General features: G+C 32.2%; 1 protein-coding gene across 1 annotated transcript; it reads left to right on the top strand.

Annotated features, from left to right (window-relative positions):
• The first annotated feature begins 4952 nt into the window (after positions 1-4952).
• Positions 4953-12462, top strand: LOC110420474 (uncharacterized). Its single transcript, XM_021433796.1, has 10 exons — positions 4953-5476; positions 5579-5768; positions 5892-6025; positions 8377-8489; positions 8584-8707; positions 9433-9588; positions 11447-11602; positions 11802-11881; positions 11972-12021; positions 12163-12462. Exons 1-10 carry the CDS (start codon positions 5087-5089, stop codon positions 12294-12296), a joined length of 1527 nt encoding a protein of 508 aa, XP_021289471.1. The 5' UTR covers positions 4953-5086; the 3' UTR covers positions 12297-12462.
• Positions 12463-14514: the final 2052 nt, after the last annotated feature.

Here is a 14514-nt window from a genome sequence, read left to right as displayed (position 1 = left end):
TTGTGCACCTTGAACAAAAAGGTCCATGCTTTTCATCATGCATTCATGTTACTGGACTTAGTGGAGGGCAACCCCCTTTTAAAAAAAAAAAATAAAAGAAAATACTTATGTTAGGTGTGAGAAAGATGATTTATCAGTAATCACACACTATATGTACTCAATGGTGGGTCGAGTATGGATATTGTTGGGGAAAAATATGCAATCAAATTATAAATGTACAGAAACTTTAATTTTTTTCCTTCAGTAAAATTATACTTTAATTAGTTATTTGGTATGGATTAACCCTAATTACAATATAAAAGAGCATTACAACTCTAATTGTTGGAGTCGCGACGATTTTGACCTCAATAATGTCCTAATGCACCAAGTTGAGTTAACTAAAGAACAGCTTCAATCAAGATTGGGATTAATTATGCTTGCAAAACCAAGCTCTAACCAGGAGAGAGACAACTAGGTCGTTTTTTTCACCATAAGAACTCAAAGCACCACCAAGACCCACAAGAATACCAATGGACGACAAGAGAACTCATTCTCTAAGCTTGGTAATTCGACTTGCAAGGTTTGTTCTTCTTTGTGGACATGTAAGGTCTTGGTCAATAATTGCCTCAACCTCAATTAGTAGGAAGAAGAATCACCAAGACTTTCCCAATCCTAGTAGGATGCGCACAACCCCTTGCGTCTCTTTTTAAAATTACCTTTTAATTAGTTAAAAGTTTCAATTAAGTCAATTAAAATTCCTAACTTCATTCAATTAAGTCTAACTTAACTAATCCCTTTTACATTCTCAAAGAACATTCTCAATGTGTGTAACTCATTAGATACTTTAATATGTTAACAATAAATATATGCTATAATTTAAGAAAAACAAGCATTATATGAATCGAATCCTTTTGCATTTATTTATCAATTCTTTAATTAATTAGTTGATGTTTATAAGTGGAGATTGGTAGTGATTAGGTTTATTAATATGGTCTCTTTAATAGAGAATTGCTGCAACACATAATGGCATTAATGAGAACTGAAAATGCCAAAAAATCTAAGAACTGAAACTGAAAATTTTTTAAGAGAAAGCTGCAAATTGCATTAACATTTCTCAATTTTAATTACAACTAATATGAGAATATAACACTTGCTAAACATCATTTCCCTTCTACATTACACTAACCCAATACAGAAGGCAGACATCATATCCTTGCATGCCTTGGCTGCATGCTCTGACAGGACACAACATGCAAGCTGATGATTCAATACGTAACCAGAATAACAAGGAACTTGCACGTACATGTGAGCTGCCATGGTCTTCACTGCAAGTCTCAACTTCAATACATGGGCATGGAGTGCTTGCTTAAGGAAGAGACCTCCTGCATAAAGGACTTTTCGCTTAAATTCAAGGGGGTAAAGAAAATTGATATATGGTGCACAAAATAGATTTCTTGATCTACCTAAGCAGTAATTGAATTAGGAACCTGGACGAGAGGAAGATCTAACCCTTAAAAGTCTTTGAATTAATTGGCCACTGACCAGGAGATTAATTGGTGACATCTCTATAAAATTAAGGATGTCATCTCCAAAACGAAGGCCGAGGAAATTGAAAAGGTAAGATTCAATGAAATCAACAGGGCAGACAAGCTGATATGGAGCTATGACAAGGAAGATGTTTATTCTGCTAAATCAAGATATGCAGCAGCGAAAGCATCTAAACCCAATTTACAACAAAGCAGGGCCAACTATTCCAACCATCAAGACAAAGAATTGTGGACATCTATTTTGGGATGTCAAAGCTATGCCCGAAGTGAAGGCCTTCCATGGAAGGTTTGCACTAGGTCGATTCCATCAAGACTAAGTGGACCTTGCATGGTTACAATAAGTTTGTCTAGAAGAGAGGTTGCTAAAGATCCTCTGTGCCCTATCTGCCACAATCTATTAGAGATAGCAAAGCACACCCGCTTACCCTGTCACTGAGTGGTCCTTGTATGGTTTGGTAATAGCTTGAGATATGAAGTTAATAAGCAGAGTCTCTCTACTTTTGGGTGCATGGTTGTGCGGTTGTTGCAAGTAATATCTATTATGAAGGGAGCCAAGAAAGACTTAAATCTACTATAGTTTATCTCTGATAGGAAATCTGGAAAGCTAGGAATAATTTCTTCATTCGGAAAACTCTCCCATATCCACTGGCTACTGTTATTAAAGCTATGACAGCAGCAGAGGAGTTCTATGGGTGTAGGGGCTCTAGGTGCTTGGACTTAATCCCCTCTCTGCAAAAACAGGAAGCTTTGAAGGAGTGTTATCTGCCAGAGGGAGAAATTAAGCTCTACTGCGACGATGCTTTTAACCTTGAGGCGAGTTTCGCAACCATCGGAGTGGTGGGTAGGGACAGTAATGATCAACTAATTTGTGTGAAAGGAAAGACAATTCTCTCTCTCTCAGAGCGAAGTTGATCTGAAAGGCTCTGATTTTGGCTAAAAAGGGAGGATTCTAGAAGCTTGTTATGGAAACTGATGTTGAAGAGGTTTATAATGCAATCCAAGGAAAGAGCGGAGGCCCTTGGTTGGAGAATCCTATTTTTGCGGACATCAAAGAGCAAATGAAAGTCATCAGAAAAAGTGTAAATGAAGTTAGGAATTGGGTTGTGACTCAGCTATGGCCAACCTGCTTCCTTGGGCTGTCTGGCTATTGACAGTAGATGGCCTTCTCTGAAATCTTAACACTGGGTTGTTGACTAGAGAGGCGTTGGCTGTTGTCTTTTGTTCTATGCACTGCCCAAACACAAGTCATTTCAAAAGAGAATGGAAGAATGCTTGTAATCGTTGGAAAAGGTGCAAGAAACCATAACTTTTGGATGGTGTTTTGATCAACTAGAGGTAATTCCTCTCTTACTTTAGAAAAATGTCTAATTATGCTTTGGTTTGAAATAATATGATAAAAAAACTAAGTTGAGAATTTAAATCTTTTAACATTTTTTATTTTTAAATTTAGTTACAATAAATTAGCCAGCCCTAAGGTAATTAGATATCCTCATGACACGACGAGTCACTACTAAGAGGATAAATCTAATTCGACTAGGACATTGGTTCGTTCACGTAATGCCTTGTATAAATTTCTTTTACCATGATGGGGTATACATGGATAATGGAGGTAATTTGTTACATTGATTACTCTAATCACGTTTAGGCCCATTTGCTCTAAGCGAAACCTGAAGAGACTAAACAACACTTTTACTCGGATGGTTGGATTGGGGCATGTTATGGAATATTGCATTAATGAATAATGGGTCTTTGATCATGATTTGATTTGTTATATATTCTTTAAGCCCAGGACTTTATTATTATAAACAGCCCCAGCAATGTGTTAAAACTAGTTGTACAGCATCTTGTTTTTCTTGTCATTTTGTTCATTTCAGAAATTATGAAATGGTTGAACCTTGAAAGTGATCCCTCAATTGGCTGAAGAAATGACATTATGCACAGATTAGGCCAGAGACATTATTAGCTAATTCTGCTGGCATACTGATCCCACCAATCCTCATCATTTTTGGACTGCTTAGTACCGAAAAACACAGGGATGAGACTGAAAGGCAATAATTAGCAGACCTTAAGACTTAGATGTAGGTCCCCCGCCGGAGATGCTATCCCTCTTTATACATGATATATATACACTTTTCATGGTACCAATGAACATTTATAAGAAGGGTCTCAGCCATGCAATCCCTAACACCAGCCTTAATGTTGGGTCATCTTAAAAATTCACCAGTCTATTTAGATTATAAATGAATATGCACAATTATATATATACACAATCAAAATCTCAATCATGTTAGTTACATACGCATCCTTATCAGTAAGGATGAGTAAAATTGAACCGCACTAATGATCTAATTAAATTAAATACTATTTAAGTAAAATAGTTTAGTTTAATTGTTTCATTGAATCTATTGCTCTAAAAAGTTTGGTTCAATTGATTTATTTGATGAGTTCTCGGTTTTAAAACTTTTAGACTGAATCGATTAAAAGACTAAATTGATATATATTATTTTTAACTTATATAAAATATATTTTCATTATTAATTTTTATTTTATATTTTATAATTATAGATGAAGTCCAAAATCGAACCGATCAAACCAATTCGATATTTGATTGTTTCAATTCTTTTTTATATTTGATCAATCTACTCAATATTTTTAAAATATTTGACCCATTTGATCTTATATATGACGAATGAAACTGATCAAACCAATTCGATGTTTGATCAGTTCAATTCTACTTCATGTTCGATTAATTCTAATTGATTTTTCTAAAAATTTTAGAGTAAATTTAATTCTTAAATATGACGAATTGGACCATCTAATTGTTCATCTTTATTTATCAACAAATCACTAAAAAGGATAAGTAAAAAATTGACCTCGGAAAAATCTACTCCAGAAAAAATATATACGAAATGGATAATCTATGAGTCACATTTATTTCTTCTTCTTTTTAGGGATCATATGATCTACCATGTTAACATCAAAATTGTAGCATTTTTTTAATGCTTTTATACAAATTAGGAGGGCGTCAAAATGTCAATTTAACTCTCTATATTATGTTGAAATTAATGGATGAAATTGCTAGACAACAACTTTGATAAAGACAAAAGAATTCTCTCTTATCTATTTTCTTGGTTTTGATTTGATTATTAAATCATATAGAATTAAAATTTTGAAAATATATGTTATGAAAGTTTTGATATTCAAAATTTGTAAATTTTATTTAAAAAAAAAACTTTATACCTTTATGATTTTATAAAAAAATAAAATTTAAATTAATTTGACTAAAAATGTCACTAAACTTATAATTAAAACAATAGGAGGGAGATAATAATTGCCAACCCATCACTTCCTTTTTTCCAGTCCTTTGTTACAACTAAGTATGGTTAATGGTTCTACTTCTAGAAACAAGTTATCTAAATTCTCATTTCTAAACCATTTCTACAGCAACCCAACCACCTCCTTTTGCTTATTCCACTGCAATTTCAGACTTTTGAAGGTCCTCTCTAGTCTCTGTCTCTCCACTATTTCCCTGCATAGGATTGAATCCAGAACTCAGAAGCATGAGGATAATAGCAGTTGGGATCTTATTTCTCTGCTTCTCTATCTTCTCTTCTTTGTCTTCTACTGTCTCTTACGCCAAATTGCCTCCAAGATTTCCTTCTTCTGTCGTTAGACCAGTGCAGCTCTCCCTTGCTACAAAACGTGGTACTAAGCTTTACAAAGCGAAGTATTTCACCCAAATACTAGACCATTTCAACTTCAATCCTAAGAGCTATCAAACGTTTCAGCACAGATATCTAATCAATGACACCTATTGGGGTGGCCCGAAGAAGAATTCCCCAATCTTTGTTTATACAGGAAATGAAGGAGACATCGAATGGTTTGCTCAAAACACCGGATTCATGTTCGACGTTGCACCATACTTCAAAGCCCTTCTCGTTTTCGTTGAGGTGATTTAACTACATAGGCCCTGCTTTTCATTTCCTTGATATATTCTTAGGAATTTCTTGCTGACCAAACAAAAGGGTATATAATTATAATGTGAATTGCAGCATCGTTTTTATGGGAAATCCATTCCTTTCGGTGGTGACAAAGACATTGCTTACAGCAACGCGAGTACTGTTGGATATCTAACCTCGACGCAGGCCTTGGCGGATTACGCCACTCTGATAATTGATCTGAAGAAGAATTTGACAGCGGTTGACTCCCCTGTGGTGGTTTTTGGAGGCTCCTATGGAGGAAGTATGACTATTTTCTTAATCTAGTTGATATTTTTTTGCTACTTGGATTTTTCGTGGTCTCTAAGCATCATGTATAAAAGTTTCCGCCCAATATATTTAATCATTGTTTCCTCCTGGTTGGTAGTGCTGGCAGCTTGGTTTAGATTGAAGTATCCGCATATCGCCATTGGAGCTTTGGCTTCCTCTGCTCCAATCCTCAACTTTGAGAACATAACTTCCCCGTATAGCTTCAACAACATCATCACTCAAGATTTCAGGGTTCTTTCTCTAACTCTTTTATTGTCTTTGTAGTTTTCTTTTGGTCCCACAAGCTAAAAAACCTTTGGAGAAGCTGACATTTTAGGATACCAGATAATTCAACTCTCTCACTGCTGTCCACAGATCATATAGTATTTCTCTTAAACAAAACATATATTTTTTTATTTGTAATCAAATAAAATATTGCAATAATGTTTAGGTTCAAGTAACATGCATTGACTATGTGATACGATTATAATCACAATGATGTATGTGATTTGCATTTTTTCGTGTTCAAATTGAATAGAAGGCACATGCAATGAATTTATTAATATTATATAATATAAGTTAAATACGCAAATGAATTCCCGAATTATATTGAAAAATTCAACCATACACTAATATTTTTATTACATTCAAATAAATTTTTAAATTTTTATTTTAAATTAAATAAACTCCTCACACTACTATTAACTAATTTTTATTAATCAACTGTACAAACAGTAATTTTGTATATCACATCATCTTCCACGTGAATTGTTAACGTGTCATCTTGATGACATTAAGGTCACGTGGTAAATGACATGACATAAAAAATAGTTGATTAAGCATTGGGTTTTTGTGTTTTACCCATCCAACTATCCAAAAATTTTGGTTAGAGATTTGAAAAAAAAATAAAAAAATACTAATTACTATGTCATGGTTGAAACCATCCTTCTTAACAAAGGAAAAAAAAACTTTCCTTTCTTCAACAATCCCCAACCCATTGTACTTTATAGACCGAATATCTTCTCCCCGATTGCCATTCTTAGTCCTCTTCTAAAAATCAATTTAGTCCTCTTCTTAAAATCAGTTTTTGGATAATCGGGAAACATCATTGGATTTTCCTTATAAATTTTAAAGAAGAAAAGAATATCAGATTTCCCTTGCAAATTGTAGAGAAGAGAAGAGAATGATTTGACTTTCTTTTACAAATGCTATGGAAGAAAAGAACATCAGATTTGCTTTATAGATTTTGAGGAAGGAAGAGAATAGAAGGATTTAACTTTTGTTTATTGTTGAACAACATTGTGTATCTTTGCTAATTTTATTATTATAAATATTATGTGTCTTACCTTTACTCTTTTTCTCCTTAAAATCGTTTTTGGATATACTCAAATTTCTCTACACTAACTTTTAGTTAAACAAAAACGGTTTCAATCTAACTAGAAAAGTTGAATTAGATTTTTTTTTTGTTAAGAATGATAGCTTCAATGAAGAAGATGAGAATCCATTAAGAAATAATAGCAACAAGTTTGAAGTTTTTTTTTTTAATTTTTGTTTTCAATCCCTAACCATTAATTTTTGGACATTTGAAAAAGAAAAAACCCAATTTCGAATTAACAATTTTTTATATCACTTTATTTGCCATGTGGCATTGAGATATCAAGATGTCACGTTAATGTGCCATATGACAGACGATTTGACATAAAAAATTAATAACTATACCGTTGACTAACAGAAGTTAGTCAACAGTTAATGAGAATAGATTATTTGACTCAAAATAAAAATTTTAAAAATTTATTTAAATGTAATAAAAAGATGTGGACCATAAATTGACTTTCTTGATATAGTTTGAAAACTTATTTAGTTATTTAGTCTATAATATATATATATATATATATATATATATATATATATATACACACACACATGTAGAATCTACTTACACCATTAGTGTAAAAGTAGATTAGTTTTACACATTTTCATATCTTTTTATATGATTAATATTTTATTAATTCAACAATTAAATTTTAAATTCTGATTATATAGGTCATGCATGTCAAAATTTTAAGAAAATACCTAATTATATGTTTGTTAATAATAAAGTTTTAATAGTTGAATATATATCGAAAAACACAGTATTATCAATTTATATGAAATATCAAAATGATTTGAAACTTTACGTGCATGATAGGATATTAATAAGTTATTAAATCTAACAATCAATTTGTTAAAATATTAATTGTAAATGAACTTATAGAAAGGTGTAAAATTAATTAGTTTTACATTGGTATAACTTGATCTTCCTTTTGTGTGTGTATGTATGTATGCATATATGGATATTTGCATGTACGATCATACAAGTGTTTTGTTTGTTAAAAATTATATATATATATATATATATATTTGGAGTTATATCAGTTTTAATTTGTTTTGAATAGTTAAAAAAAATAGATGGGGGACCATAATATGGAATGAGAGAGTCATCTCTTGCTGTGTTATTTCAATGAAAAGAAAAAACTTGATGAATATTTTGATTGCATATTTATATGGTTAGTGGCTTAATTAAAATCTCAAGATTTGTACATGTATTTCATGTGAAAAATCAGAGTGAAAGCGAAAATTGTTACAAGGTGATCAAGGGATCATGGGAACAAATTGAAGACACTGGAAGCAGATCTGGGGGACTTGAGCTACTTCGAAAATCATTCAGAATATGCAAGTAATTAATTAAGCTCACAAGTTAGCCCAAAGCTTTGAATTAATTTCAACATCACATGCATCGGATTTCATTTTTCTTCATACTTTGGTTGCAGAAACTATATTGATGCAGACGCTTTGGAGAGTTGGCTTACAACAGCATTTATTTACACAGCCATGACAGATTACCCAACTCCTACTAACTTTTTAAATCCCTTGCCAGCTTATCCTGTCAAACAGGTAAAACTGCTCTTAATCAAGATATATATATATATATATATATATATATATTAGACACATTAATTCTCAGTTATATAATTAAAGACAGACTTCAAATATGTTCTCTAAAACTTGGAGAGTTTATTATTCTATTTAAAATGGCAGATCAAATTTATCATTGATTTTCAATGTTGTAATTTTACCATCGTCTTTCTTAATTTAATTAAGTTGTAAAAAAATTCACCACAAAAAATATCTCTTCAGGAAATAAAAGAAACATTCTATGGAATTTTTTAACTCTTGATAATTTTTAATTAAATTAAAAAATATAGTGACAAAATTACACCCCGTTTAAAAATGAGTGATTCATTTAATCCACTACCTTAAGAAAATCTTATTTTGCTCATTAGCCACTAATTTCTATTCAAAGCAAAAAAAAAAAAAAGAAACAGCATTTTATTATCTTTTTCTAATTCAACTATATATTTTTCATTTTTAATTAAAATCGTTTGCATATATATATATATATATATATTAATATGGATCTGGCTCTCATCTATTTTTTTTTCTTTATTGTTTTTAATAAACATTAATAAAATTCATAATTCAAGATTGAATTATATACATTAAACCATATTTAATTCATTTCGCTGTAAAAATATATGGAAACATGCATGATATATGATAGTTTTGCTTCAAATAATTTTAAGATCTGAAGTATTTATTTGGGACGATGTTGGGAGCAGATGTGCAAGGCAATCGATGATCCGACGGCTGGGAATGATACATTTGCCAAGTTGTACGGTGCAGCTAACGTCTACTACAACCACACTGGAACTGCCACGTGTTTCAATCTGGCTTACTCCCCAGATCCTCATGGCCTCGACTTGTGGAGCTGGCAGGTAGCAGAATATTCCCCCTTTCATTTTCTCTCAACTATTCTTTTCCTTCGAGTTTTAACTTTTAAAACATGTTTGGATGAATGGAATGCGTCTATTCTTTTACCTCTTAGATGATTAGTTCATGGAATGATCATCCAAGGTCGGAATAGTTGTCATGAACTACTCCACCCTCCTCTCAATTGTAGGAATTTCATGCATGTCAAGATGAGCTAAAAAAACTTTAAGCAAAAATACCTTTAACTATTTTATAAAATTATCACCTTTATATATATATATATATATATATATATATATCAGAACATAATACAATTATATAATATAAAAAATTTTATTTTCCTCTTTTTCTTTCCCTCTCTTCCTCATCCGCCTCACTCTTTTCCTAAACTTTCCTCCAATGCTATCGAAAGACGGTGGTAATGGTTGATTCGTGCCTCCAGTGACCAAATCTAGTAGCGAGGACCACGAGATCAACGTTCATTGCGTTTGCCACAGCTCCAATGACCAAGTAGCAAAAGAGCAAAAAAAAAAAAAAAGAAAAAAGAATAGAGAAAATGTAATTAAAATAAAAATTATATTAAAGTCTTAATTATAAATTATTATTACTTTTAAATAAATTATAAAAAAATTAAAAAATCAAATTAAAGTTTATTATAATTTGTTAATATTTTAATATTTTAAAAAATGAAAATAGAAAGTAAATTAAATAAGCATATTACAATATACAATACACTCACAATTCCATAAAAAGAAATAAATAAAATGAGAGATGTTCATCATATGTTTATCCTTGAGTTTGAGTTTATTTGTTAGGCAGTATTGTGATAGTACAAAGCAAAACTCAAGTATAACTTCCCAAATCTTTCTGTTTTTCATTTTCCATATTGTGGAAAGATATTGTTAAATTGGCAGAGAGTATACAGAACTACATTTGTTTTTTAACTCAAAGAGAATAGAGAAACCCTAAGACATAAAATTAAAATTTGTGGTCAAAAACCGTATTCATTATCATGAGCCTAACATTGAGTCATGTTTTGGTAGAAACAAAATATTTTAGTGGACATAATTAAAATATTTATGATTATGTTTCCAATGAAAAATATCATCATAATTTCACCACTTCCATTCCTTGGGTTTGAATCAATAAATCTAGACAGTATACAAGAGCGCATGTGAGAGCATCCAAGAAATTCATGTGCCTCACATGCTAAAAGTTGAAGCTTCAAAATCATTGTCAATTATTATAAGTAATCTCTTTGGCGCCTCATAGCGTAAATTTCAATTTTCCTCACAGATTTCGACCAAATCATCTATCATCTATATATATATATATATATACTTGCCATTAATGATTCTACCCTCCTTAATTCCCTTGGCATGGCCAAAAACACTATAATTATGTCATTGTTTTCAGCAATGTTTCTCATAGTAAAGTTCCATTTCAAATTTTCAAACTTAGGAGGAACCCTTTAATTCATTTCTTTTACATGTCTAGAGAATTGAATTTCACTATCAGTAATCATTGCATTTATAAAGACGCTTAGGTACTTTGCAAGTCTTGTTTCTGCATGAGCCTGGTTATTTAAACTAAAGCAGTAAGGAAAATGGAAGATTGGGTAACTTTTCAAATCCACCCAACTTTGCCCAAGTGCTTGCTCATTAAATGGAGTTGGGCGAATCCGAAAATACCTAGCCTTCCAGTCTTCTTAAACATTTGGGCTGAGGCTCACCCCCAAACTAGGAGAAGTAGAGAACACCAAGAGGCAACCGAGAGGGTGAGGGATATGAATTCAACAGATGCAATATAAGAAGGAAGCTTGCTGCCTTGACAAATTCACAATTCTGAATTCTGCGCATGCAGGCATGTACAGAAATGATAATGCCGACAGATGGAAACAACCAGGACAGCATATTTCCAGAGTCCCAATGGAGCTATTCTCAGAGAGCAGCTGTCTGCAAAGGTTTCTATGGCGTTGATCCTAGACCCAACTGGATTACTGCCGAGTTTGGTGGCCATGTCAGTATCATCATATATATTTCGCAATCTCAAACATCAATTCCTCCTAGATACTAAAACTAGAATAAAAAGAAACAGTGAGATTAGTGGCCGTAGGGCACTACTCGATAATTAACAAAAATCCTCAAAATCAATAATGAGCAACTTGATTTTGCATTCCCCACGTTTGATTACTGATAGCTTGCCTGTTGGGAGACAGGATATTTCCAGGGTGTTGAAGAGGTTTGGGAGCAATATTATCTTCTATAATGGGTTAAGAGATCCCTGGAGTGGCGGAGGGTAACGCCCCTTAATTTCTATGTTAATTTTTCAACAACCTGTCTGGGACTCATCGGCTAATGTTTGTGCTCTTTTGATGATTTTGGGCAGGGTATTGAAGAATATATCCAAAACCATAGTTGCAATCGTTGCTGAACAAGGTTTGTGAAACATATTTAAAAGGAAAAATCTTTAAGTAAAATTATAATCTTTATTTTTCATCAATGATATTTAGAAACGTTGAATATGAGCCAATTATTTGTAATCTAACATGATTTGCCTGCGGCCATTGTTTCCGAAAGGGGCTCACCATGTCGATTTGAGGTTCGCAACTAGCCAAGACCCCAAATGGCTTCAACAGGTGCGAGAAAGGGAAGTCAAGATCATTTCCAACTGGATCTCTCAGTATTATCAGGACCTAGCCCATCATTCCTAACTAGGACTATTGTTTTTTTTTCTTTTTTATGTTACTATTGCTGTTATATTTCTGTACTATTTAACAAGATTTGAACTTTTGTATTTAACAAATTGGGAGAAAGTGGCGAGAGAGAGAGGACATGATCAAAGATTTCTATGATTCCAAAGCAAAGTTCAGGAACGTGTTACAGAATTGGACCTGATTGAGGCCCGCCCGCTGCTTGAATTAGTGTACTGTTTTTGGACTGACCTTTCCCCCTTTTGAACCAATCTTTAACGTTTTAGGTGGGAAGTAGATATCATTACCAGAATGGACAAACTATATTTACCATGTCAAAGGGAAAAAAAAAGTAATTATCCAATTTAATTGATTATAATTTAAAGATAATCAAATAAAGATACCTGCAAACCAAGACTTGATGGATTAGAAAGAAGAAATGCAAGCAAAACATTGTTGTGACACAAGGAGGGGTGTCTTATTAACAAGGACACAATCAAGACAAGATACGCTATCTTGTTCAGGTTAACTTGTCTTTCAAAGTTAGGCCTAAAAAAACACCAGGTCGGTCCATTATTCAAAATTTTGAAAAGCAAGGTTTTGTCATTTTAAGGCACTTTGATAGTGCAACTTAGTGGACAAATATAGTTGACTCAAGAATACCAGTATGCAATCTCAATTAGGCATTGCCTTTTTCCTCAATTTCGACATCATTAACATTGCCTAACACTACCAACTTACTTTCCAGGAAAATGTTATGCTCCAAATCTCAGGAAGACCACTCAAATAAAAGAGTTTATACATGGTGAGGTATCATGGTGAATTCACATCATCATTTTGAACTTTTACATTCAAGTGGGATTTTAAATCTATGTGATTAAAACAAAGAAAATGAACAAAAAAATTATTTTATTATTGAGGTGAAAACCACAATTATAGAAGAAAAAACAACAGTCCAAAAGAAAATTATCTCAAAAATAAAACCCTATTTATTATAGAACGATAGCTATCTAAAATGAAGTCGAACATTAATCTTGCAAGAATCGTGACAAAATTTATCCCAAATTGAAACAATCTATTCTTAAATATATAAAAGAAAAAAAACTTTGGAATAGGTATCATAGTCATATATATGATTTTGATAAATGCCTTTCATCAGACTTTGATTTCATTGTTCATTCGATTTCCTTTTCCTATATCAGGCCTAATAAAGAGATTTAGCCTTGCAGCATTTAAAGCAAATAGAAGATGGGGTGCACAACTTCTAAAATATCTTTGAAAACCTAAGATTCAACTCAACTTTAGCATCATTATTAAGATTAGCTGGTGATTCAATTGAAAAAATCCCAACAACTGCAACTTTTGCATTGTTGAAGTCCGATGTTAAATTATTTACATAAATATATTATACTATTATTGAATATAGACATACCACACAAACATTAGATTAATTTATATTAAAGTAAATTTGCTAAATGATAAATGTATTATCCACATTTTAGATATTTTAAAATTCATCTACATGTGGATATTATCTAAGTGATAATATGGCATTTATTAAGAAGATAATATCTTAATAAGAGATTTTGATAGCCATTGATCAGTAAGGGTCACCCCACCCTTATCTGTATCACAATTATTTTCATTCCAATCATTGCTTTAGTGATGCATAAAGAGCATTCTCTTAATATTTCTCTTTTCTTTCTATATCTATTTTTTTCTACAACATGTTATCAGCACGATCACTAAAAGAAGAGGTAATTTTCTTGGTTCTTCATCAACTAATTAGATTTTGATTTTGTATACTGTCCAGTCGACCTGAAGTAGACAACAGACTTAGAGCATCCCTTTAGCCCTTAAAGCGTCGATGGGTCACCAAGAATCCCTGTAATTGTCATAATTAATTTATGAGTCCATTTTTCTATGCATGGAATTATGGAAAATATCGAAAAAGCCCAAGTTCCATATCTTGGAAGTGATTGGAAGCAATTATCTATCCTAGTGCCTTGATGTGGAGATGCATCTCCAAAGGCAAGGTCTTGATAATGTAATTATTATAGACAAGAAAGCAAATGACAAAGATAAGGTGAATGCACTAATTTTCATTTGTCGTCATTTGCATGAGAGTTTGAAGACTCAATATTTATTCGTTTGAGGTCTTAAGGTCCTGTGGATGAGGTTAAAAAAGAGGTATGATTATACTAAGATAGTGATCATCCCTTAGACACAATATGACAAA

This window comes from Theobroma umbraticum, unplaced genomic scaffold (assembly GCF_002168275.2).
Source record: "Theobroma umbraticum cultivar Fairchild unplaced genomic scaffold, ASM216827v3 scaffold_86.0, whole genome shotgun sequence".
NCBI lineage: Eukaryota > Viridiplantae > Streptophyta > Magnoliopsida > Malvales > Malvaceae > Theobroma > Theobroma umbraticum.
Note: the sequence above shows the minus strand (reverse complement) of the source record. Positions and strands in the feature narration are given on the sequence as shown.